Below are 26,898 nucleotides of genomic sequence, written 5' to 3'. Positions count from 1 at the left end.
CACATGTTGCTATAACTTTGACATTAACTCAGCCTTAAAACCGCTTTAAAACTTGAATACATTCCAAGTTGACCCTAGCAGAGTTATGCAGAGTTTTAGAGTTCGTTGGCAGTATCATACACATGTTTTGAGAATTATTCCATTGAATAGTTATTCTACAGAGTTTGTGAGCCTGCTGAGCTTTTATAAAGTTCGCTTAACTCTACCCTTAAACATCCTATGCAGATGTGGAACCAGCCTAAAATGTCAATATGGTATTATAGTATTTGTTCCAGTGATGAGATCATACTTTATAAGTGTATGGTTCTTATTACAATTCTGCTCCGCTTTCAAAGACTTGCGTTATCCTGCAAATTACCTGGGAAAAATACCAGCCATATAGAGGAAGAAATTTCAGACCATCCTTCAGAACATATCTAACATGGCCCAGTGCGTTTTGCTGTACAGCCACCATGTCCGCAATAATCCAGTCAACTGTCAAAAAGACACAAACAAGAGAGTTGTATATTATTGCCATTAGCAAGCTTCCCTATAAAACCCTTTAAGTACCTATACAGAATTGCAGAACATAGGATTATAATATCACAGAAATGGCATTAAACTATTCTAAGTATTCACCTTACATGTACAATAGCCCAAACGCCTGTCACGTATGTAAAACTCTTGGAGTAAAGGACAAGAGCCTTAGGCTATATCCACGTCCCCCATATCATAGCTCAATGTGTGAGATTTTTGTTTTCCTAACAACATCGCATGTAGTTTTTGACACAAAGTATGCCACAAACATAACTGTATTATGGTGTGAACAAAGACTTGGCTAGTATGTCATGGCCATAACATGCGCATCCATATTACAGCTGAAACGTGTACCCCCCCACTGTTCTAATGAAAGAAACTTGGCTCATTGGGATCTACACTGCTCAAAAAAATAAAGGGAACACTTAATCAACACACTGTAACTCCAAGTCAATCACACTTGTCAAGCAACACTGATTGACAATCAATTTAGCAAGACACCCCAATAAAGCAGTGGTTCTGCAGGTGGTGACCACAGACCACTTCTCAGTTCCTATGCTTCCTGGCTGATTTTTGGTCACATTCACTCTAGTGGTAGCATGAGACTGAGTCTACAACCCACACAAGTGGCTCAGGTAGTGCAGCTCATCCAGGATGGCACATCAATGCGAGCTGTGGCAAGAAGATTTGCTGTGTTTGCCAGCATAGTGTCCAGAGCATGGAGGCGCTACCAGGAGACAGGCCAGTACATCAGGAGACATGGAGGAGGCCGTAGGAGGGCAACAACCCAGCAGCAGGACCGCTACCTTTGTGCAAGGGGGAGCAGTACCAGAGCCCAGCAAAATTACCTCCAGCAGGTCACAAATGTACGTGTCCACTCAAACGGTCATAAACAGACTCCATGATGTTGGTATGAGGGCCTGACGTCCACAGGTGGGGGTTGTGCTTACAGCCCAACACCATGCAGGACGTTTGGCATTTGCCAGGGAGCACCAAGATTGGCAAATTTGCCACTGGTGCCCTGTGCTCTTCATAGATGAAAGCGGATTCAAACTGAGCACATGTGACAGAGTCTGGAGACGCCATGGAGAACATTCTGCTGACTGCAACATCCTCCAGCATGACCGGTTTAGCAATAGGTCAGTTATGGTGTGGGGTGGCATTTCTTTGGGGGGCCGCACAGCCCTCCATGTGCTTGCCAGAGGTAGCCTGACTGCCATTAGGTACTGAGATGAGATCCTCAGACCCCTTGTGAGAGCATATGCTGGTGCGGTTGGCCCTGGGTTCCTCCTAATGCAAGACAATGCTAGATCTCATGTAGCTGGAGTGTGTCAGCAGTTCCTGCAAGAGGAAGGCATTGATGCTATGGACTGGCCCGCCCGTTCTCCAGACCTGAATCAGATTGAGCACATCTGGGACATCATGTCTCGCTCCATCCACCAATGTCACGTTGCACCACAGACTGTCCAGGAGTTGGCGGATGGTTTAGTCCAGGTCTGGGAGGACATCTCTCAGGAGACCTCATTAGGGGCATGCCCAGGCGTTGGTAGGGAGGTCATACGGGCAGGTGGAGGCCACACACACTACTGATCCTCATTTTGACTTGTTTTAAGGACATTACATCAAAGTTAGATCAGCCTGTAGTGTGGTTTTCCACTGTGATTTTGAGTGTGACTCCATATCCAGACCGCCATGGGTTGATAAATTTGATTTCCATTGATAATTTTTGTGTGATTTTGTTTTCAGCACATTCAACTATGTAAAGACCAAAGTATTTCATACGATTAGTTCATTCATTCAGATCTAGGATGTGTTATCTTAGTGTTCCCTTTATTTTTTTTTGAGAAGTGTATATTAATTGGTCCAGCATAACCATGGAAAGCCTGGATGTTGTAGCTATAACATGGACTGGGTTGCCATTACAATTTGACAGTTCGTTGAACATATACATCAAAATGACACGTGGACATATATTTGCATACACTGATTGACAAAGACAGGAAGTCCTTTGCTAATAGGCTGTACTTTAGAGTACGCCAGCAAGTTACCTGACTGTAAGCTGTGTTGTGAAATGATAGGTGATTATGTTTTGTGGAAAAAAAACACAATGACAGAGTTACAATGATACATGGTCTAACTTATAGTTATGGATAATAGAATAATATTATGCAGCATATGAAAATTTGTGGTGATATGCGTTTGCAATAAGTTACTAAGTATTATAAGAGGACAAGGGAAACTCCCCACACACCTATACAGTGGTCTCCCGACATACAATAGTTTTAACATACAATGACCTCTCAGAGCCCATCGTATGTTAAAGGCAGCATCCACATACAATGCTTCTGTGTGTCGGGACCATCCCAAAAACAGCTATCTGGCAGTGCCGCGCTTCAGGAGCCGTCGGATAGCTGTTTAATGTGCCCCGTTCTGCCTGGCTGAGCTCTATCCACTCTATGAAGGTGCCGGCATACAGTGAGGAGGAGGAGGAGAAGGTGCTGTTATTAACCATCTCCCTGCCACCGCCACCTGCTGGCTCCCCCGCTGCAGGCTGGCTTGTGTGCCCCCCCCCCAATACTTCTGGGGGGGGTGAATAGAGAGGAGGGATGTCATTTTCCGCGGGATCACAAGTGGTCTCCCTGTTGTGAGGACACTGGCAGCTCCTAATTGCAGCGCCCTTTTCTTATAACAGTGCCTGGCACTGTGTGAGAGGAGGCGGCAGCTGCTGCAGCATTGGGCACACATCTACTTGTGATACCTGTGCCCACTGACCATCCCCTGGTACGATCCACCTGGGAGCTCCATGCAGTGATCACTGAGCGACTCTAGCAGCAGGCAGGACCTGGGTATTCACTAACAGCAGCTGGATGGGTGCATGTGGCCACTGACAGCCCTGGCTGCCCCAGGAAAGAGGCGGCATCATGGCCACAGACCAAGATCCTGAATCCGGTTGGATCACTGCTTTCATTCATCTTCCCTCCTCCTCCTCCTCCTTTCCCTAAGAGTTGCCTGGATAAGGTGAACTCCAACTTTCCCGTACACACAATACACCCCATACATCAATGTTTCCCAACCAGTGTGCCTCCAGCAGTTGCTAAACTACAACTCCCAGCATGCTCAGACAGTCTGACGGGCATGCTGGGAGTTGTAGTTATGCAACAGCTGTAGGCACACTGGGTTGGGAAACACTCCCCATACAATGGTCATCGTGGAACCATTACCAGTTTTTCACAGACATATGTACTCAACATAAGATGTACTCAACTTACAATGGTCCTCCTGGAACCAATTAATATTACATGTTGAGGAATCACTGTACTCGTCAGCACTTTAAGAGGTTGTGTCTTTTGAAATATTTGTTGTCATACTGGCACAGGCTCGAATGTAGTAACAGTGACTATATTTGGGTCATGTCCAGAACATATACTGGTGTGCTACCCGTTTGAATCCTAAAACATACAAGTTGTTGGGAAAATTACTTGAATATAGTCATCAGTTGACTACGTTTGGGCCAATACCAAACGTAGTCAACATTCAGGTCATTGTCATGCCAGTATGTGCATCCCATTACTAGTTATATTAGAACAAGCACTTCATTGCTACAATATACCAACCTGTACATTGATGATTCGATAAATACAAAATGTTCTCCTTTTCTGGCAACTGTCCATATATCACTACCTGGCAAAATAAATAGAAATAAAGGAGATTTAAGCAAATGGAAATGATAATGTGCTAAAAGTTCTTGCAATATAAAAAAGCACTGCAGTATAACATGGGCATGAAGAAGACTTAACCCTTCCCAACCTATGATGTACCAGTATGTCATAAGTCGGGTAAGGGTAATATGATGCAGGCCCACTGGTCGTGTCCGCGTCATAATCGACAGATCCCTGTTGCTATCAGCAGCTGACATCTGCTGGTAATGACAGACATCGGAGCTGGCGCTGATGTCCTTCATTTATATGGTTAAACATTAAATGGCGGTAATCCCTGGGGTCTAGGGGACCCATTGGCAGCTCAGTGATGTAATCGCGGGATGCAGATGAGTTGCTGGGGAAGAACTGGGACTTAGGCTGGGTTCACACCACGTTTTTGCAATACAGTTCCCATATACGTTTTCAATTTGAAAACCGTACAGAACCGTATTGAAAACTGTATGCATTGACTCTCCATTGAAAATCCTATGCCAAAAGATGCATCTGGTTGTGTCCGTTTTGCATCCTGTACAGTCTTGTCAGTTTTTTTTTTCCCCGTACCCAAAACCGTAGCCTACCACGGTATTTGGTCTGGGTGAAAAACCGCATTGCACCGTACACTTTTTCTTTTTTTAACATGGGAGTCAATGGGAACCGTACAGAACCGCATGTGCGTTCGGTTCCATACGGTTTTAACCATACGGTTTTTGACTTTGCAGTTTTTTTTCTTGGAATTTTAATCAAACAAGTGAAACTTTATTCATAATGGAGTGAAAAGTTAAACGTACACTTTTTTGTTCCTTAAAAAAACAGATGCAACCGGACATCATTTTTCAAACCGTATACGGATTAAAATTTGTACACACATTTTGATAGTTTAGTCAGGTTTTGAGGAATCCGTGTGAAATATATAATGTGGGTTTGTTTAAAAATATAAGTGTTTGATTATATGAATAATATGTGTGTTTTTTAAAAATAAAAAAAGCCCCCTCACTAACAAAAGTTCAAATATATATATTTTTTCAAATAAAACAGTATAAAAAAAAACCAACATATTTGGTTTTGCCGCGTGTGTAACCGTCCAAACTATTAAATTATGATGTATCTGATCCAGCACGGTGAAAGGCGTAAACACAAAAAAAATCCAAATGCGAAAATTGCTGATTTTTGGTCACATCACAGCCCAGAAAAAAACTTAACAAAAAGTGATCATAAAAAGTGGTACCGTTATAAATTACAGTGCTAAAAATAAACACTAGCATAGCTTTGTACGTAAAAAAAAAATTAGAAAGGTTATAGGAGTCAGAACATGGCATTGAACAAATTTTTCTTTTCTTTTTCAAGTTTTCAAATTAATTTTTTTACCTTAAAACAAAACAAAAATTATCTAAGTATGGTATCATCGGAATCATACTGAACCATAGAATAGAGATGGCATGTCAGAGTTACCAAATTGTGAACTCCAAAACAATTATTGCACTACAAAATTGCGTAATTACATTTTTTTCAATTTTTCCGTACATATATATTTTTTTCTAGCTCCGTAATACATTACTGTATATGATAAAAAAAACTGTGCACCAATGAAAAGTATAGATTCTCCCACAAAAAAGAAGCCCTAATGTAACTTTGTCAGTGGAAAAAAAAATTACAGGTAGTGCATGTGACATTGATGACAATGATACTTACCTGGTCTCGTTCCATGCTGTGGTTCTCCAGCTATCCTCTTCGGTATCTTCTGCTCTGGGCCCGACTTAGAGCTTAATGACATCACCGCTGCTAGCAAACAGCATCGGTGACCTCACTAAGCTCCGCCCATACTCCAAGTCGAACCCGGAGCGGAAGATACCGAAGAGGATAGCCAGCGAACCACAGCACAGAACGGGACCAGGTAAGTATCATTGTCACCTGCTCTACCTGTCTGTACAGACAGGTTAGTTAGGGTGACACTGATGACAGATTTCTTTTAAGAAGCATAACTTATTTTTCCACCAATTATACTTTGTAACGACATCTTTCATTTTATTCAAATTGTGATTTGTGGGTGGGAATTATTATTATAATTTTTTTTTTTAACTGCAATTTTGCAACTTTTGGGGGGTTTGGTTTCCACACAGTACACTGTATGGTAAAAATGATACATTATATTTTGTTAAAACAATACCCAATGTATATAGTTTTTCAAGTATTGTACTAATACATGAGGGCTCATTTTTTGCATCTGTAGTTTTTAATTGGTTTTGATGGGACTTTTTGATTGCTTTTTAGTAATTTTGTTCTGATATACGATGCAATTAAAAATCTGTATTCATAGTATTTTTTTACATTCACGCCGTTTACTGCGTGGGACCTAAAACATTCAAATAGCGTGGACATTTATGCACGCGGCAATACCAAATATGTACATTTTGTTATTTTGTAAAATGATAAAATAAGGGTGATTAGATTTTTTTTTTTTTTTTATTAGGCCAGAGGGTTTTATATAATTTTAGAGACTTTTTTTTCTTTTACACTTATTAAGCCCCCAAGGGGGACTTTAATATACAATTGTTAGATTGCATTCACTGTATAATGCTATGCCTTTGTTGCTGGACTGAAAACTGTGGTCCATCACGGTTTTCAGTCCGGCAACAAAACGGATACGGTTTAAAAAAAAAAATTAGCTGACCGAGTCACTTGCGGACTCCGTCTGGCTCCCTGAAGTAAATGAGGTATGGCGCTGTAAGGCAGGGATACAGCAGCGGACGTATTTTTTAATTCTTCCGCCACATCCTACTGCCGTATACCCAAAACTTGGTGTGACTGTACCTATAGAAAGTATTTTGATCTGTGTTATGTTTTTTAAGTTGACTACATCCCCCAGGCAGAGGGGATTTCAAATTTCTGTCAGTTTTGTATGTTCATTGGAAATTACAATAAAGCTTGTGTGATCTTGTGGACCAAACTTTTTAGCGAAGTACTTTTCAAGATACATATGAATGTAGTAAATTGTAAGCTGTGAATATTATATAATGGGTTTACAGCTTTAAAATTTATACAAACATAAGATACATTAACCTATATCACAGTTTGCAGCCAGGTGAAAATGAGAAAGTTTTATTTTCTGGTTCAGCATGTCTATATGCAAGGAGTGAGGGATCATTATTATTTTGACAATTGGGAAATATGACCATTTTTATATGTAGTAACCATTTGCACCTAATGGGGACATTCATCATCTCTGTAACAAATGGATCACTGCAGATGTGTATGAAGACCACACATCATGCATGAGCTCTTCATCTTCTGGGCTGCTTGTTTTAGATAAAATCTACATGAAGGCACCCATGAATGGTAAGTGCTGATTGTCATTTTTGCAATGTGTAAGGTGACTTCCTTGAAAAACATGTATCTTAGCAAGTATAAAACATGTAGTATAGAGAGTTTATTAATTGTAGAATTTTGGATTTATTTGTTTGTCAGTGGCAGCAAAATGCAAAATATTCTTAATTCCTCAAAAGAAAAGCATATTGCTAGAAGCTGATTCAGCATCTTCACTCCTTTCTTTCCACTTCATACATATAACAACAAGATTGCAGAGTTCTATTATTAAATGACAGTGCTTGCCTAAGGCTATATTCCAGGTTGTTCATGAACAGACAACATACTATTCCCTACAGGCTTTGACATGTAAGAGACTACACTTTTTGTGTACTAAAGTGGTATTGGAAACTTGTACACAAGACATGAAAGTAAATCTCCAGTATAGGTGGGAAAAGTGATTAAATAAATTGTCATCCTCAGAACAAGAGAACAGTACATCTATATTAAAAGCAGGTATGGGAAAATTAAAGTGTTACTACGTACCTTTTTAGTCAGTGTGAGGAAGCGGGTGAAACCAACTCAAAGCGCCATCGACTAGTGCCAATACTCATGATAGACTGCTTGATGTTCCATCTCGAAAGTCCCATAGACTTCAATTGTCTGATGAAGAGAGTATTAGCACTAGTCTAGGGCAATGGGAATAGCGATTTTAGTTTTACCCATATCCTGTCGCCTGCCGAAATGATATCCTTTTGCTGGCCGAAACAGTAAAAACAGTCCTCCCAAACTGTCTACTCCCATCCCACAGAACTCCTTTTAGTTCTCCACCCAGAGCTGTGGAATAACATAACATTGAATCTGCTATATTCATTGCTTGTCTGCTTCTCTGCAGATTGTTCAGCACAAAACATCATGATGTAAATATCTGTCATTCTTTGTCTCAATAAAGGTACTTGTGTATGAGAGCGAGCGAGATGGTGATTGAGGCTGGAGGGGCTGTAAAAACTACAAACCCTCGAATTTTGATTTGTGGCTTAAGTCTTCCTCTCTCAAATCAGAAGATTATTTTTCCACTGGCAGAGCTGTATTAGGGCTTATTTTTTGTGGGATGATGTACTTTTTATTGGTGCACTAGTTTGTCATATAATGTATTACAAATCCAGAAAAATGTGTGTAGGGCAAAATTTTTAAAAAAATATGGAATTGCAATCTCATTGAGCCATACTTCCCCCCATTACAATAAAACAACATTTCAACTTTATTCTATCAGTCAGTACGATTTCAATGATACCAAACTTGGATAACTTATGTTTCAAGTTATGGTTAAAAAAAAAAAAAAAAAAATTGCCATGTTCTGACCACTATTAATTTTTAATTTTCCACCTACAGAACAATGTTAGGGTTATTTCTTCCACCATGAGCTGCAGTTTTTAACCCCTTAAGGACATAGGGCGTATCCATACGCCCCCGTTTCCAAGTCCTTAAGGACCGAGGGCGTATGGATACGCCCTGAGCATTTCCGGCCCCCACCGCTAGCCGGAGGGGAGACGGGGCCGGATGCCTGCTGAAATCGTTCAGCAGGCATCCCGGCATATCGCCCAGGGGGGTCATTATGTCCCCCCATGTCGGCGATTGCCGCAGATCGCTGGACAATTCAGTCCAGCGATCTGCGGCGGATTCCGGGTCAATCGGGTCTCCAGTGACCCGATGACCCGGAATTACTGGCTGATCGGGAACAGCCAGAGTCTGCAGGAGTGAGGTGGCACTGGTGCCACCTCACGATCGCCCTGATTCGTCGGCCGGATTCCCGGCCGACCAATCAGGGCGCCTGCTGCGGTTGTCACTCCCGCAACCCGCTCCGCCCCTCTTCCGGAGGACGTGAGCGGATGCGGGAAGACGACCCCCGGTGCTGGGGACCCCGATTGCCGGCGTCCCTGTTGGGATCGGGGCCCGAGGAGCGACGGCGGCGGCGAGGGACTGACCTGTGCGGCGGCATCGTGGAGCAGCAGCAGGAGGTGAGTGACAGCCTCCTGCTGTTGCTTAGCAACAGCTCCCAGCATGCAAAAAGGGCATGCTGGGAGCTGTAGTTATGCAACAGCAGGAGGCAGACCACCACAACTCCCAGCATGCCCTTATGGGCATGCTGGGACTTGTAGTTTTGCAACAGCTGGAGGCACATTCTTTCTATGGAAAAGTGTACCTTCAGCTGTTGTATAACTACAACTCCCAGCTTGCACAATCAGCTAAAGTGCATGCTGGGAGTTGTAGTGGTGCACCTGGTGGTTGCATAACTACAACTCCCAGCATGCCCGTTGGCTGTCGGTGACTGCTGAGAGTTGTAGTTTTGCAACAGCTGAAGGCACACGGAGTTAAGTAGCAAACCAGTGTGTCTCCAGCTGTTGCATAACTACAATCCTCAGCATCCCCAGCCAATGTAGTATGCCTCCGGCTGTTGCATAACTACAAGACCCAGCATGCCCTTCGGCTGTCCGTACATGCTGGGGGTTGTAGCTTTTGCAACAGCTGAAGGCACACTGGTTGCAAAACACTGAGTTTGTTACCAAACTCGGTGTTTCACAACCTGTGTGTCTCCAGCTGTTGCAAAACTACAACTCCCAACATGCACTGATAGACCGTACATGCTGGGAGTTGTTTTGCAACAGCTGGAGGTTCCCCCCCCCCCCCCCATGTGAACGTACAGGGTACACTCACATGGGCGGAGGATTACAGTAAGTATCCGGCTGCAAGTTTGAGCTACGGCAAATTTTCTGCCGCTGCTCAAACTGCCAGCGAGAAACTACTGTGAACCCCCGCCCGTGCGACTGTACCCTAAAAACACTACACTACACTAACACAAAATAAAATAAAATAAAAAGTAAAAAACACTACATATACACATACCCCTACACAGCCCCCCTCCCCAATAAAAATGAAAAACGTCTGGTACGCCACGGTTTCCAAAACGGAGCCTCCAGCGGTTGCAAAACTACAACTCCCAGCATGCACTGATAGACCGTACATGCTGGGAGTTGTAGTTTTGCAACAGCTGGAGGTATTCCCCCCCCCCCCCATGTGAACGTACAGGGTACACTCACATGGGCGGAGGATTACAGTAAGTATCCGGCTGCAAGTTTGAGCTGCGGCAAATTTTCTGCTGCAGCTCAAGCTGCCAGCGAGAAACTAATGTTAACCCCCGCCCGTGTGACTGTACCCTAAAAACACTACACTAACACAAAATAAAAAGTAAAAAACACTACATATACACATACCCCTACACAGCCCCCCTCCCCAATAAAAATGAAAAACGTCTGGTACGCCACTGTTTCCAGAACGGAGCCTCCAGCTGTTGCAAAACAACTACTCCCAGTATTGCCAGATAGCCACTGACTGTCTAGGCATGCTGGGAGTTTTACAACAGCTGGAGGCACCCTGTTTGGGAATCACTGGCGTAAAATTCCCCTATGTCCACCCCTATGCAAGTCCCTAATTTAGGCCTCAAATGCGCATGGCTCTCACTTTGGAGCCCTGTCGTATTTCAAGGCAAGAGTTTAGGGCCACATATGGGGTATCGCTGTACTCGGGAGAAATTGGGCTTCAAATTTTAGGGGATATTTTCTGCTATTACCCTTTTGAAAAATGTAAAGTTTTGGGAAAACAAGCATTTTAGGTAAAAATTTTTTTTATTTTTTTTACATATAGAAAAGTCATGAAACACCTGTGGGGTATAAAGGTTCACTTAACCCCTTGTTACGTTCCCCGAGGGGTCTAGTTTCCAAAATGGTATGCCATGTGTTTTTTTTTTTGCTGTCCTGGCACCATAGGGGCTTCCTAAATGCGGCATGCCCCCAGAACAAAATTTGCTTTCAAAAAGCCAAATGTGACTCCTCTTCTGAGACCTGTAGTGCGCCAGCAGAGCACTTTTCACCCCCATATGGGGTGTTTTCTGAATCGGGAGAAATTGGGCTTCAAATTTTGGGGGGTATTTTCTGCTATTACCCTTTTTAAAAATGTTAAATTTTTGGGAAACCAAGCATTTTAGGTAAAAAATTTTTTTATTTTTTTTACATATGCAAAAGTCGTGAAACACCTGTAGGGTATTAAGGTTCACTTTACCCCTTGTTACGTTCCCTGAGGGGTCTAGTTTCCAAAATGGTATGCCATGTTTTTTTTTTTTTTGCTGTCCTGGCACCATAGAGGCTTCCTAAAGGCGACATGCCCCCCAAAAACCATTTGTCGCTCCTTCCCTTCTGAGCCCTCTACTGCGCCCACTGAACACTTTACATAGACATATGAGGTATGTGCTTACTCGAGAGAAATTGGGTTTCAAATACAAGTAAAAATTTTCTCCTTTTTACCCCTTGCAAAAATTCAAAAATTGGGTCTACAAGAACATGCGAATGTAAAAAATGAAGATTTTGAATTTTCTCCTTCACTTTGCTGCTATTCCTGTGAAACACCTTAAGGGTTAATACACTTAATGAATGTCATTTTGAATACTTTGGGGGGGTGTAGTTTTTATAATGGGGTCTTTTATGGGGTATTTCTAATATGAAGACCCTTCAAATCCACTTCAAACCTGAACTGGTCCATGAAAAATAGCGAGTTTGAAAATTTGGTGAAAAAATCGGAAAATTGCTGCTGAACTTTGAAGCCCTCTGGTGTCTTCCAAAAGTAAAAACTCATAAATGTTATGATGCAAACATAAAGTAGACATATTGTATATGTGAACCCAAAAAAAATTTATTTTGAACATCCATTTTCCTTACAAGCAGAGAGCTTCAAAGTTAGAAAAATGCCAAATTTTCATTTTTTTCATCAAATTTGGGGATTTTTCACCAAGAAAGGATGCAAGATACCACAAAATTTTACCACTAAGTTAAATTAGAATATGTCACGAAAAAACAATCTCGGAATCAGAATGATAACTAAAAGCATTCCAGAGTTATTAATGTTTAAAGTGACAGTGGTCAGAACTGCAAAAAATGCTCTGGTCCTTAAGGTGAAAAAGGGCTCGGTCCTTAAGGGGTTAATGGTACCACTTAGGTGTAGTTATGGCTTTTTTTTATCACTTTTTATTACATCTTTCTGGGAAACCAGAAATTTTGGCGTTTACGTCTACACCATTAAGCGTGTTGTATCAGGAATGTAATAATATAATCGGACGATCACCCACGTGGGGATACCCAATATGATAGATATATCACCCCGTGGGTGATTGTCCGGAAAAAAAAAAAAAAATATATATATATATATATATAATTTCAAATTGTGTGAATTGCTGATCCATGGAAGACCGGAAGCCATTAGGTAAAGCCCCAGGCTTCACCAACATCCCATCGCTCTCCCCCAGTCCCCAATTTCTGATGTCCATAATTACAGGCAGATTTTGCTGCTGGTACTCTGTTACTCTGTTGGTGGAATACATTGCCATCTGTGGAGACAGCAATTTCCGTGGGGTCCTAGCATTGACTAATTTAGCACCTTTAACTAGAGTGTCTGCTAAATCTGCAGTGCTTTACAGCAATGACTCAAATTCTATTACAGTGGCCCCTCAACATACGATGGTTATTGGTTCCAGGCAGACCATTGTTTGTTGAAACCATCGTATGTTGAGGGATTAGTACCATGGATTATACTCGCGTGTCCCAGCCGCTCTACTCCAGCAGTATGCCGCTCCTCTGCTGCCATATTCACTACGTCACCGATGTCCTGCGCCGCCCCTATTAGACGACTGGGCGGCGTGAGTGGCGATGTGATGGCAGCGACAGAGCGGCTTTGCAGGGCAGCAGAGGAGCGGCAAAAAGACTGAGCAGAGCGGCGGGGACATGTAAGTATCCTTCAGTGGGGCACATTAAACGGCTATCCGGCAGCAGCTGAAGCAGTCTCCGCTGCCGGAAAGCCGTTTTTGCAATGGCCCAACACAAAGAAGCATCATATCTTCATGCAGCCTTCAACATACGATGGCCTCTGAGGGACCATCGTATGTTGAAATGTTCGTATGTCAGGGTCATTGTATGTTGGGGACTACTGTACAAATTACTTTATGTTTTACAGTACTGATTCATGCCAGCACAGCTAGGCTACTTGTTCTAAGAAAATGTTGTACACATGAACAAATTGTTAACTAAAATCCAATGCATAATCACATTGTTGAGTTTGGCACATGAGTTTGCCACATGCAAAAATCAACAGAAACGCAAATGACCTGCTAGAGGAGATGGTGACACAGACAGTATGACAAGTATCTCCTGGCAGCCAGGAACATATCACCTCTGCACGGCACCAGCCTTTATTTACTGAAAAATAATTTCACAATGCTGCTGGCAACTCACAGACATGTGAAGAAAACTGTTCCAAATAAAATCAAAATAAATGTTTTTAAAAATAATTATATATATATATCCCCCCTCATTTACAAATATTTATGTAGAATACTGGTAAGCCAAAACCAGGTGCAAATCTTTACATTATACTTTTTCTGTATGTTTCCCTCCTGGTTTTGTCTGACAAATTATGAAAGACTCCGTTCACACACTGTAGAAATTTGGTTGCTTAATTTGCATCAAAATTCCACAGAGCAGTGCAATGGAAAGGAACAAAAAACTTTCTTAAATGAGAAATGCAGAGGATGTTTTGTTTTCTCTCAGAAAAATGTCCATAGCTTTAAATCAATGAACTGCAGCGGCTTTTGCGGTGCCAGAGACCGCCGCCGCTTCTCTCCGCCTGCCTGTCCTGGGGTCCTCCTGAGTCCTATCATCGACAAGGCCCCCCCACCACTGCACCGCGCCGCCCCGGCCACATACCACAGCCGCCGCTGCCCCATTGCCTCCCCCGTCCCCGGTTTTATAATTACCTTTTCCCGGGGTCCGCACTACTTCTGGCTCCGGCAGGGTCCTCCTGAGCTGTCACTGTGCGCACTGACTGAGACATCGCTTTTAGGACATCACTCGTCACTGCGAAGCGCAGCGCGCAGGAGCCAGAAGTTGCCCGGGCCCCGGGAACAGGTAATTCCAAAACCGGGGATGGGGGAGGCAATGGGGCAGCGGCGGTAGTGGTCTCTGGCCGGGGTGATGCGGGGCGGTTGGGGAGTGCACTGCGGGGCGGTGGTGGGGCGCGGTGGTGAGGGGGCGGGGCATTATCGAATTATCGTCAAGGTAATTGCAGATACAGATAACGTCCAAAACCGTGAATATCGGCCGATAATATCGGCCAAACCGATAATCGGTCGATCCCTAATTTGTATTGTAACCAACAAGTCTAAGTATATGCCTTTTTAGCTCTGGTCTTGCACTTGCCAGTAAACAGGGCTGTGCTGCTCACACTTCTATAGTAAACGTCCCCTTTCTGGCTTTTATCTTAATAAATATGCCTTAAACGTTAAGACCGATTTTGCTGAGGCTCAAATAAGTAAATTTTTGCTAAATTTTGGAGCTCACAATTTACCCCAAACCTGGTGCTAACTGGTTAATAAATGTGCCCATAATCTAACATATAGAAACATATAGAATGTGTCGGCAGATAAGAACCATTTGGCCCATCTAGTCTGCCCAATAATCTGACTACTATAGATAGTCCCTGGCCCTATCTTATATGAAGGATAGCCTTATGCTTATCCCATGCATGTTTAAACTCCTACACTGTATTTGCAGCGGCCACTTTTGAAGGAAGGCTATTCCATGCATCCACTACTCTGTCAGTAAAGTAATACTTCCTGATATTAATTTTAAACCTTTGACTCTCTTGTGGTAGTTTTTCTTTTAACCTGTTGGGGACGGAGGGCGTACCACGCCCACTCCCTTTCTATAACGCGGGGCCACACAGGTCAGGCCGGGACCCTTGGCTAATAGCTAATTCGCCGCGGCGATCCCGAACAGCCCACTGAGCTAACCGGCAGCAGTTTACTTTCATTTTAGACGCAGCATTCAACTTTGAACGCTGCGTCTAAAGGGTTAATAGTGCGCGGCACCGCCATGAGTGCCGCGCGCTATTAACCCTTTAGACGGAGCGTTAAAAGTTGAATGCCGCGTCTTAAATGAAAGTAAACTGCTGCCGGTTAGCTCAGTGGGCTGTTCGGGATCGCCGCGGCGAAATCACGGCATCCCGAACAGCTGTAGGACAGAAGGAGGGTCCCCTACCTGCCTCCTCGCTGTAAGATTGCTGAATGACTGCTCAGTGCCTGAGTTCCAGGCATGAGCAGTTAAGCGGCAGTATCATCGATCAATGGTTTCCTATGAGAAACCATTGATCAATGTAAAAGATCAGTGTGTGCAGTGTTATAGCCCCCTATGGGAGCTATAACACTACAAAAAAAAAGTGAATAAAGATCATTTAACCCCTTCTGTAATAAAAAAGTTTGAATCAACCCCCTTTTTTTTTTTTTTTTTTTTTTAAATATAAGAAAAATAAACATATGTGATATCGCCGCTTGAGGAAATGTCCGAATTATAAAAATATATTAGTTAAACCGCACGGTCAATGGCATACATGCAAAAAAATTGCCAAAGTCCAAAACAGCGTATTTTTGGGTCACTTTTTATAACATGAAAAAATGAATAAAAAGCGATCAAAAAGTCCAATCAATACAAAAATGGTACAGCTGAAAACTGTAGATCATGGCGCAAAAAAATTAGCCCTCATACCGCCTTGTGTGTGGAAAAATAAAGTTAAATTTTAAACATATACATTTTCCTGCATGTAGTTATGATTTTTTCCAAAAGTACGACAAAATCAAACCTATATAAATAGGGTATCCTTTTAATCATATGGACCTACAGAAGATATGGCTTCACTTTTACCAAAAAATGTACTGCGTAGAAACAGAAGCCCCCAAATATTACAAAATGGCGTTTTTTTCTTCAATTTTGTCGCACAATGACTTTTTCCATTTCACCTTAAATTTTTGGGCAAAATGACTGATGTCATTACAAAGTAGAATTGGTGGCACAAAAAATAAGCCATCATATGTATTTTTAGGTGCAAAACTGAAAGGGTTATGATTTTTAGAAGGTAAACGCGCTCCTTCCCCGGCAATATACTAGAATGAAAAGCAGCTGCCGGCTGTATACTAAAGAGAAATACAAAAAAGAAATGCATTTCCTGTGATGTCCTGACCACAGTGCTCTCTGCTGTCCATTTTATGAACTGTCCAGAGCAGCATATGTTTGCTATGGGAATTTTCTTCTGTTCTGGACAGTTCCTAAAATGGACAGCAGAGAGCACCGTGGTCAGGACATCACAGGAAATGCATTTATTTTTTGTATTTCTCTTTAGTATGCAGCCCCTAAAAAGTACTGGAAGGATTAAGATTTTTTTAATAGAAGTCATTTACAAATCTGTAACTTTCTGGCACTAGTTGATAAAAAAATAAAAATAATAAAAAAATTAAAAAGTTTGCACTGGAGTACCCCTTTAACCTTTCCTGGTAAGTTTTATCCTGCAATCCATGTACTAGTTTAGTAGCTCTTCTCTGAACTCTCTAGAGTATCTATATCCTTTTGGAGATACGGCCTCCAGTAGTGTGCACAATACTCCAAGTGAGGGCTCACCAGTGCCCTGTACAGCGGCATGAGCACTTCTCCCTTTCTACTGCTTATACCTCTCCCTATACATCCAAGCATTCTGCTAGCATTTCCTACTGCATTGTCTTCTTACATTTAATTCTTCTGAAATAATTACTCCTATATCCCTCTCCTCAGATACTGAGGTCAGAACTGTGTCAAATATTTTATATTCTGCCTGAGGGTTTTTACGCCCCAGGTGCATTATCTTGCACTTATCTACATTAAATTTCAGTTGCCAGAGTTCTGACCATTCTTCTGGTTTGAGTAAATCCTTTTCCATTTGGCATATTACTCCAGGAACATCAACCCTGTTACATATCTTTGTATCATCAGCAAAAATACATACCTTACCATCAAGACCTTTTACAATATCACTATTGAAGATTTTAAACAAAATTGGTCCCAGTACAGATCCCTGAGGTACCCCACTGGTAACAAGACCTTGCTCTGAATATACTCCATTAACTACAACCCTCTGTTGTCTGTCACAGCCACTGCCTAATCCACTAGCTATGGGAGTCCAAGCTCAATGACTGCAGTTTATTGATTTCTTCTTTGTGGGACAGTGTTAAAAGCCTTACTAAAATCTAGATATGCAATGTCTACTGCCCCTCCCCCATGTATTATTTTAGTCACCCAGTCAAAAGAGATTTGTTTGACATGATCTCCCTGAAGTAAACCCATGTTTTTCATTTTGCAATCCATGGGATTTTATATGTTCCACAATCCTATCCTTTAGTAGGATTTCCATTAATTTCCCCACTATTGATGTCAGACTTACTGTCCTATAGTTGCTTGATTCCTCCCTACTACCTTTCTTGTGAATGGGCACGACACTTGCTAATTTCCAATCTTCCGGGACGACTCCTGTTACCAGCGATTGGTTGACTAAATCTGTTTATGGCTTTGCTAGCTCACCACTAAGCCCTTTTAATAATTTTGGGTGTATCCTATCAGGCCCATGTGACTTATTTGTCTTCACTTTAGAGAGCAAACGTAGAACCTCTTCCTCTGTAAAGACACATGAAACGATTCATGAGTCTTCCTCTCTAATTGAGGTTCTTTTTCTTCTGTAAAAACTGAACAGAAGAATTCATTAAGTCAGTCGGCTAGCCCTTTATTGTCTTCTACATACCTACCTTCGTTTTTAATTTAGTTATTCCTTGTTTCAATTTCCTTTTTTCATTTATATACATAGCTGAAGAATGTCTAATCCCCTTTTTCACAGACTGAGTCAATTTTTCTTCTGCCTGCGCTAAACAATTTCTGAGAGTGTCCAAACAAGCAGTCAGAGGCATACATCCATCTCCAGCTCTGCTCACACTGAACATGCCTCCATTTATAAGAGACTATGCTGGACCTGGGGTGTGACTACTGTGGATCCCACAGACTTGTAACAGAGTATAAGGGGCTCTGTCATTCGGTGTCATACACTGCAACAGAATAATGCATGCTTATAAGGGGCATATGAAGGTCTCATGTTCAATGTCCCCATGTAAAGCAATGTGCCTGCAGTATGATGAAAGACACTCCCTACAGCCAAGGTCACTCCAGTCCTACCCACAACTACAGTGTATAGATATACTGCATTACTGACATTTACACACCCAGCAGCAAGTGGCAGCACGGGAGTTTCCTGCTTTGCTTTATTCCCTCCATTTAACAGAGGGATAGTCCCATGTCCCCCCAGTACAGACAATATGTTGCAGAAACCACCCAGTACAGGCAATACAATGATAGAACATGGGGCCTAACAGAGCAGCTACATTATAATGATATAAGGCTATATAATGTAGGCTAGAAAATATGGCAGTGATGTGCAGTTACTACTACATTACAGTGAATGTAAGATCCTAGATTCCTAAGCTAAGGAACAGCTTTTATTTTTACGTACACTGTAAGAAATGTAAGCTGAGCTGAGGGGTGAGGCGTTAAGTGGTTATCACTTGCTTCAGAAAATGAGGAAACGATATACAATGTACGAGTGATGACCAGTGACTAGATATCTGTGTGCTACACATTTGTACTGCACTGTAACTAAGTGTCTCAGTGAACAAAACATTGAAATTTTAGGTCAATGGTCAGGAAACTCAACCCCATTGAAAAACAGTACAGAGAAAGAGTGGTGCAGTTGCCCATAGCAACCAGATTGCTTCTTTTATTTGTAAAGAGGTATGTGAAAAATGAAAGAAGCGATCTGATTGGCTGCTATGGGCAACTGCATCACTCTCCCGCTACATAATGTTTTGCCAAATCTCCCACAGTGATCATAAAGAGAGTGACTGTTTAGACAAGAATGTGACCTAGAAGCTGATATCCAGCATGCCAGGGAAAAATTTGCATGAATTTGATTATTTTTCAATTAAAGTTTAAAAATGTATCAAATGCTACTAACTTAACTTCAGTATATACCATATACAAAAAATAACTAAAAGAACTAAAAAAAACACTGTAGAAACTTTCCGAAAACCAAGATTTGTATCAGTCTCCAAACTTTTCGCCATAACTGTATATTTAAATGGACGCTGTCAGATTCAAAAACTTTTTATATGTTGTATATCTTGGCAAAACATTAACCTTTCTAATATACTTCATAAGAAAATGTTATTTCCTTTTTATAGAAATCATGGCTTATAAAATAATGGCTTTGTCCAAGCTGAAGCACATGTAAAGAAGGTCCAATAAATGAGGGTGAGCAGGCACAGAGGAGTGCCCTCAGACGGGTGAGCAGGCACAGAGGAGTGCCCTCAGACGGGTGAGCAGGCACAGAGGAGTGCCCTCAGACGGGTGAGCAGGCACAGAGGAGTGCCCTCAGACGGGTGAGCAGGCACAGAGGAGTGCCCTCAGACGGGTGAGCAGGCACAGAGGAGTGCCCTCAGACAGAAGAGAGGGCACAGAGGAGTGCCCTCAGACAGAAGAGAGGGCACAGAGGAGTGCCCTCAGACAGGAGAGAGGGCACAGAGGAGTGCCCTCAGACAGGAGAGAGGGCACAGAGGAGTGCCCTCAGACAGGAGAGAGGGCACAGAGGAGTGCCCTCAGACAGGAGAGGGGGCACAGAGGAGTGCCCTCAGACAGGAGAGGGGGCACAGAGGAGTGCCCTCAGACAGGAGAGGGGGCACAGAGGAGTGCCCTCAGACAGGAGAGGGGGCACAGAGGAGTGCCCTCAGACAGGAGAGAGGGCACAGAGGAGTGCCCTCAGACAGGAGAGAGGGCACAGAGGAGTGCCCTCAGACAGGAGAGAGGGCACAGAGGAGTGCCCTCAGACAGGAGAGGGGGCACAGAGGAGTGCCCTCAGACAGGAGAGGGGACACAGAGGAGTGCCCTCAGACAGGAGAGAGGGCACAGAGGAGTGCCCTCAGACAGGAGAGAGGGCACAGAGGAGTGCCCTCAGACAGGAGAGAGGGCACAGAGGAGTGCCCTCAGACAGGAGAGAGGGCACAGAGGAGTGCCCTCAGACAGGAGAGAGGTCACAGAGGAGTGCCCTCAGACAGGAGAGAGGTCACAGAGGAGTGCCCTCAGACAGGAGAGAGGTCACAGAGGAGTGCCCTCAGACAGGAGAGAGGTCACAGAGGAGTGCCCTCAGACAGGAGAGAGGTCACAGAGGAGTGCCCTCAGACAGGAGAGAGGTCACAGAGGAGTGCCCTCAGACAGGAGAGAGGGCACAGAGGAGTGCCCTCAGACAGGAGAGAGGGCACAGAGGAGTGCCCTCAGACAGGAGAGAGGGCACAGAGGAGTGCCCTCAGACAGGAGAGAGGGCACAGAGGAGTGCCCTCAGACAGGAGAGAGGGCACAGAGGAGTGCCCTCAGACAGGAGAGAGGGCACAGAGGAGTGCCCTCAGACAGGAGAGAGGGCACAGAGGAGTGCCCTCAGACAGGAGAGAGCACAGAGGAGTGCCCTCAGACAGGAGAGAGGGCACAGAGGAGTGCCCTCAGACAGGAGAGAGCACAGAGGAGTGCCCTCAGACAGGAGAGAGCACAGAGGAGTGCCCTCAGACAGGAGAGAGCACAGAGGAGTGCCCTCAGACAGGAGAGAGCATAGAGGAGTGCCATCAGACAGGAGAGAGCACAGAGGAGTGCTAGCTAGCCCACCTTCACTTACTGGACTTTGTCCATGCCTGTGCTTCAGCTTGGACAAAGCCATGATTTTATAATCCATGATTTCTATAAAAAGGAAAGAACATTTTCTTATGAAGTATATTAGAAAGGTTAATGTTTTGTTAAGATGTACAACATATAACAAGTTTCTGTATCTGACAGTGCCTATTTAAGTGGTCACTATAACACTGCCTGGAGATATAAAAACACCTAACCTGTACATTATAGAGGGCATTATAACATAAAGGTGATGTAAAGCTACTACACAGTAGTATCTCATGGTGCAAACACTTCCGCTTGGTGTAGACACCGCACTGGCATATAGTACTGGACAGTATAATTGATAATGGCAATTTATAGATATAATAGTTGCATATCCTAATGAAACTATAACACCTGTAATGTACAGACCCTTTTATATTATAGTGGGCATTCTAAAATGTATTAGTGATGTACATCTACTACAGGGTGGGCCATTTATATGGATCAATAAAATGGGAATGGTTGGTGATATTAACTTCCTGTTTGTGGCACATTAGTATATGTGAGGGGGAAACTTTTCAAGATGGGTGGTGACCATGGCGGCCACTTTGAAGTCGGCCATTTTGAATCCAACTTTTGTTTATTCAATAGGAAGAGGGTCATGTGACATCAAACTTATTGGGAATTTCACAAGAAAAACAATGATGTGTTTGGTTTTAATGTAACTTTATTCTTTCATGAGTTATTTACAAGTTTCTGACCACTTATAAAATGTGTTCAATGTGCTGCCCATTGTGTTGGATTGTCAATGCAACCCTCTTCTCCCACTCTTCACACACTGATAGAAACACCGCAGGAGAATTGCTAGAACAGGCTTCCAGAATCTGTAGTTTCAGGTGCTGCACATCTCGTATCTTCACAGCATAGACAATTGCCTTTAGATGACCCAAAGATAAAAGTCTAAGGGGGTCAGATATGGAGACCTTGGGGCCATTAAACTGGCCCACGATGACCAATCCACTTTCCAGGAAACTGTTCATCTAGGAATGCTCGGACCTGACACCCATAATGTGGTGGTGCATCATCTTGCTAACATTATGGGTGTCAGGTCCGAGCATTCCTAGATGAACAGTTTCCTGGAAAGTGGATTGGTCGTCATGGGCCAGTTGAATGGCCCCCAAGGTCTCCCGATCTGACCCCCTTAGACTTATCTTTGGGGTCATCTGAAGGCAATTGTCTATGCTGTGAAGATACGAGATGTGCAGCATCTGAAACTACGGATACTGGAAGCCTGTGCTAGCATTTCTCCTGCGGTGTTGCTATCAGTGTATGAAGATTGGGAGAAGAGGGTTGCATTGACAATCCAACACAATGGGCAGCACATTGAACACATTTTATAAGTAGTCAGAAACTTGTAAATAACTCATGGAAGAATAAAGTTACGTTAAAACCAAGCACATCATTGTTTTTCTTGTGAAATTCCCAATAAGTTTGATGTCACATGACCCTCTTTCTATTGAAAAAACAAAAGTTGGATTCAAAATGGCCGACTTCAAAGTGGCCGCCATGGTCACCACCCATCTTGAAAAGTTTCCCCCCCTCACATATACTAATGTACCACAAACAGGAAGTTAATATCACCAACCATTCCCATTTTATTAAGGTATATCCATATAAATGGCCCACCCTGTATACAGTTGTATATTATGGCAGAAACTGACACCACACTGGTACATTGTGTGTTAAATAACATCCTGGAGATGCTAACATTGTTTTGTATATTACAGTGGATAGCATAACACACACTGATGGAGGACAGCCTCTACACACTGGTATAGTGGTGATGGATAGCCTCTATACACTGGTGTTGTGGCGGTGGACAGCCTCTACACACTGGTATAGTGGTATCGGACAATATAACATACTGCTAGAGGACAGTACCCTGATATACTGGTGGGGGGCAGCCTCTATACACCGGTATACTGGTGGGGGGCAGCCTCTATACACCGGTATACTGGTGGGGGGCAGCCTCTATACACCGGTATACTGGTGGGGGGCAGCCTCTATACACCGGTATACTGGTGGGGGGCAGCCTCTATACACCGGTATACTGGTGGGGGGCAGCCTCTATACACCGGTATACTGGTGGGGGGCAGCCTCTATACACCGGTATACTGGTGGGGGGCAGCCTCTATACACCGGTATACTGGTGGGGGGCAGCCTCTATACACCGGTATACTGGTGGGGGGCAGCCTCTATACACCGGTATACTGGTGGGGGGCAGCCTCTATACACCGGTATACTGGTGGGGGGCAGCCTCTATACACCGGTATACTGGTGGGGGGCAGCCTCTATACACCGGTATACTGGTGGGGGGCAGCCTCTATACACCGGTATACTGGTGGGGGGCAGCCTCTATACACCGGTATACTGGTGGGGGGCAGCCTCTATACACCGGTATACTGGTGGGGGGCAGCCTCTATACACCGGTATACTGGTGGGGGGCAGCCTCTATACACCGGTATACTGTTGGGGGGCAGCCTCTATACACCGGTATACTGGTGGGGGGCAGCCTCTATACGCCGGTATACTGGTGGGGGGCAGCCTCTATACGCCGGTATACTGGTGGGGGGCAGCCTCTATACGCCGGTATACTGGTGGGGGGCAGCCTCTATACGCCGGTATACTGGTGGGGGGCAGCCTCTATACGCCGGTATACTGGTGGGGGGCAGCCTCTATACGCCGGTATACTGGTGGGGGGCAGCCTCTATACGCCGGTATACTGGTGGGGGGCAGCCTCTATACGCCGGTATACTGGTGGGGGGCAGCCTCTATACGCCGGTATACTGGTGGGGGGCAGCCTCTATACGCCGGTATACTGGTGGGGGATAGCCTCTATACGCCGGTATACTGGTGGGGGATAGTCTCTATACGCCGGTATACTGGAGGGGGATAGCCTCTATACGCCGGTATACTGGTGGGGGATAGCCTCTATACACTGATATACTGGTGGGGGATAGCCTCTATACACTGATATACTGGTGGGGGGCAGCCTCTATACACAGGTATACTGGCAGAGGATAGCCTCTATACACAGGTATACTGGCGGAGGATAGCCTCTATACACAGGTATACTGGCGGAGGAAAGCCTCTATACACAGGTACAGTATACTGGCGGAGGATAGCCTCTATACACAGGTACAGTATACTGGCGGAGGATAGCCTCTATACACAGGTACAGTATACTGGCGGAGGATAGCCTCTATACACAGGTACAGTATACTGGCGGAGAATAGCCTCTATACACAGGTACAGTATACTGGCGGAGAATAGCCTATATACACAGGTACAGTATACTGGCGGAGAATAGCCTCTATACACAGGTACAGTATACTGGCAGAGGATAGCCTCTATACACAGGTACAGTATACTGGTAGAGGATAGCCTCTATACACAGGTACAGTATACTGGTAGAGGATAGCCTCTATACACAGGTACAGTATACTGGTAGAGGATAGCCTCTATACACAGGTACAGTATACTGGTAGAGGATAGCCTCTATACACAGGTACAGTATACTGGTAGAGGATAGCCTCTATACACAGGTACAGTATACTGGTAGAGGATAGCCTCTATATACAGGTACAGTATACTGGTAGAGAATAGCCTCTATACACAGGTACAATATTCTGGTGGAGGATAGCCTCTATACACTGGTATACTGGTGGGGGGCAGCCTCTATACACTGGTATACTGGTGGGGGGCAGCCTCTATACACAGGTATACTGGTGGGGGATAGCCTCTACACACCGGTATAATGGTGGGGGGCAGCCTCTATACACAGGTATACTGGTGGGGGGCAGCCTCTATACACAGGTATACTGGTGGGGGGCAGCCTCTATACACAGGTATACTGGTGGGGGGCAGCCTCTACACACTGGTATAATGGTGGGGGGCAGCCTCTATACACAGGTATACTGGTGGGGGGCAGCCTCTATACACAGGTATACTGGTGGGGGATAGCCTCTACACACCGGTATAATGGTGGGGGATAGCCTCTACACACCGGTATAATGGTGGGGAGCAGCCTCTGTACACTGGTATACTGGTGGGGGATAGCCTCTACACACCGGTATAATGGTGGGGGGCAGCCTCTATACACAGGTATACTGGTGGGGGGCAGCCTCTATACACAGGTATACTGGTGGGGGATAGCCTCTACACACCGGTATAATGGTGGGGAGCAGCCTCTGTACACTGGTATACTGGTGGGGGATAGCCTCTACACACCGGTATAATGGTGGGGGGCAGCCTCTACACACCGGTATAATGGTGGGGGGCAGCCTCTACACACCGGTATAATGGTGGGGGGCAGCCTCTATACACAGGTATGCTGGTGAAGGAAAAGTAAACCTCTATAGCAGAACACAGTGAGCCATGTGGCAGTGACATCGCCGGTGCCCCGTTCCCTCCCCCACTCCCACAGCGCCCTGACCTGCACCCCGGTGTAGTGCTGGAAGAAGAAAAGCACCATGCTCTGGTAGATGGTGTACAGCCGGTCGTCCCCCCGCCGGTACAGGCTCTCGGGCAGCACGGTGCTCAGGGCCCGCCAGCATCCCCAGGCCAGCAGGTAACTGGGTGCTGTGCCCAGCATGAGGGCGGCGGGCAGCATGTAGCGCAGCGAGTAGGTGTGCAGGACAGCGGAGAGCAGCATGGTGCCGGCTCTACTTCACACCCGGGGCTGACACTGGTGCCCTACACCGCTCCTACTGACACCCGGCAGTACGTGAGGGGGAGGGGCTGGGGTGGAGACCCCGTGCTGCTGGCTGACAGCTGACCACATGAGGCAGCTGCATTTCCCACACGGCTGACGCTATACTGTACATATTTCCTGCACGCTGTACTGTGACACCAGGCCGCCGGGTTACAGAACCGGGTCACAAGCCTAACAGCACGTTCTGTGGTCACTGCTGGAGAGGCAGTACGTAGGAGGCGGGGTCTGAGCGAAATGACGTCACGCGTAATAGGAGCTGGGCGCCATCTTTTTTACTGGAAGAGTCTTCTTCAGGTAGATTCAGTGTGTGATTGCTGAAGATGAGAAAAGTTGAGAACGTACAAGAAGAGGGGAGATGGATGAAAAGTGATGCAAAACATTTTACGAAGCTGATGGGTTCCTTATTTTTTTTGCTCACACCATGTTTGGCCACATGTATGACCAAATGTATGGAACACTTTAAAAGGTTTTCATGAGGCAAAATATGATAACCCCTTAAGGACCAGGGTTTTTTCTGTTTTTGCACTTTCATTTTTTCCTTCTTACCTTTCAAAAATCATAATTTTTGCACCTAAAAATCCATATGATGGCTTATTTTTTGCGCCACCAATTCTACTTTGTAATGACATCAGTCATTTTACCCAAAAACCTACGGCGAAACGGAAAAAAAATCATTGTGAGACAAAATCAGTGTGAGATATTTTGTAACTTCTGTTTCTACGCAGTAAATTTTTCGGTAAAAATGACACCTTCTCTTTATTCTGTAGGTACAATTAAAATGATACCCTACTTATATAGGTTTGATTTTGTCGTACTTCTGAAAAAAATCATTACTACATGCAGGAAAATTTATATGTTTAAAATTGTCATCTTCTGACTCCTACAACTTTTTTATTTTTCCACGTATGGGGCGGTATGAGGGCTAATTTTTTGCGCCGTGATCTGAAGTTTTTAGCGGCACCATTTTTGT

The 26,898-nt window shown here is 44.3% G+C and overlaps 1 protein-coding gene across 2 annotated transcripts in view; it reads right to left on the bottom strand.

The window, feature by feature from the left end:
* AGPAT5 (1-acylglycerol-3-phosphate O-acyltransferase 5) overlaps window positions 1–26,114 on the bottom strand; it is a 110,118-nt gene extending 84,004 nt beyond the window's left edge. The window contains exons 1-3 of one of the 2 annotated variants that reach the window (XM_056565718.1): window positions 25,650–26,114; window positions 4,131–4,197; window positions 359–474 (exon numbers count right to left, since the gene is read on the bottom strand). In XM_056565718.1, coding sequence (XP_056421693.1) covers window positions 359–474; window positions 4,131–4,197; window positions 25,650–25,868 — 402 coding nt within the window. In that variant the 5' untranslated portion in view covers window positions 25,869–26,114. The remainder of the gene's footprint in view (window positions 1–358; window positions 475–4,130; window positions 4,198–25,649) is intronic. The other variant, XM_056565719.1, reaches the window with a different exon arrangement.
* Window positions 26,115–26,898: the final 784 nt, after the last annotated feature.

This window comes from Hyla sarda, chromosome 3, assembly GCF_029499605.1.
Source record: "Hyla sarda isolate aHylSar1 chromosome 3, aHylSar1.hap1, whole genome shotgun sequence".
Lineage (NCBI taxonomy): Eukaryota > Metazoa > Chordata > Amphibia > Anura > Hylidae > Hyla > Hyla sarda.
This window is presented reverse-complemented; position numbering and strand designations above follow the sequence as displayed.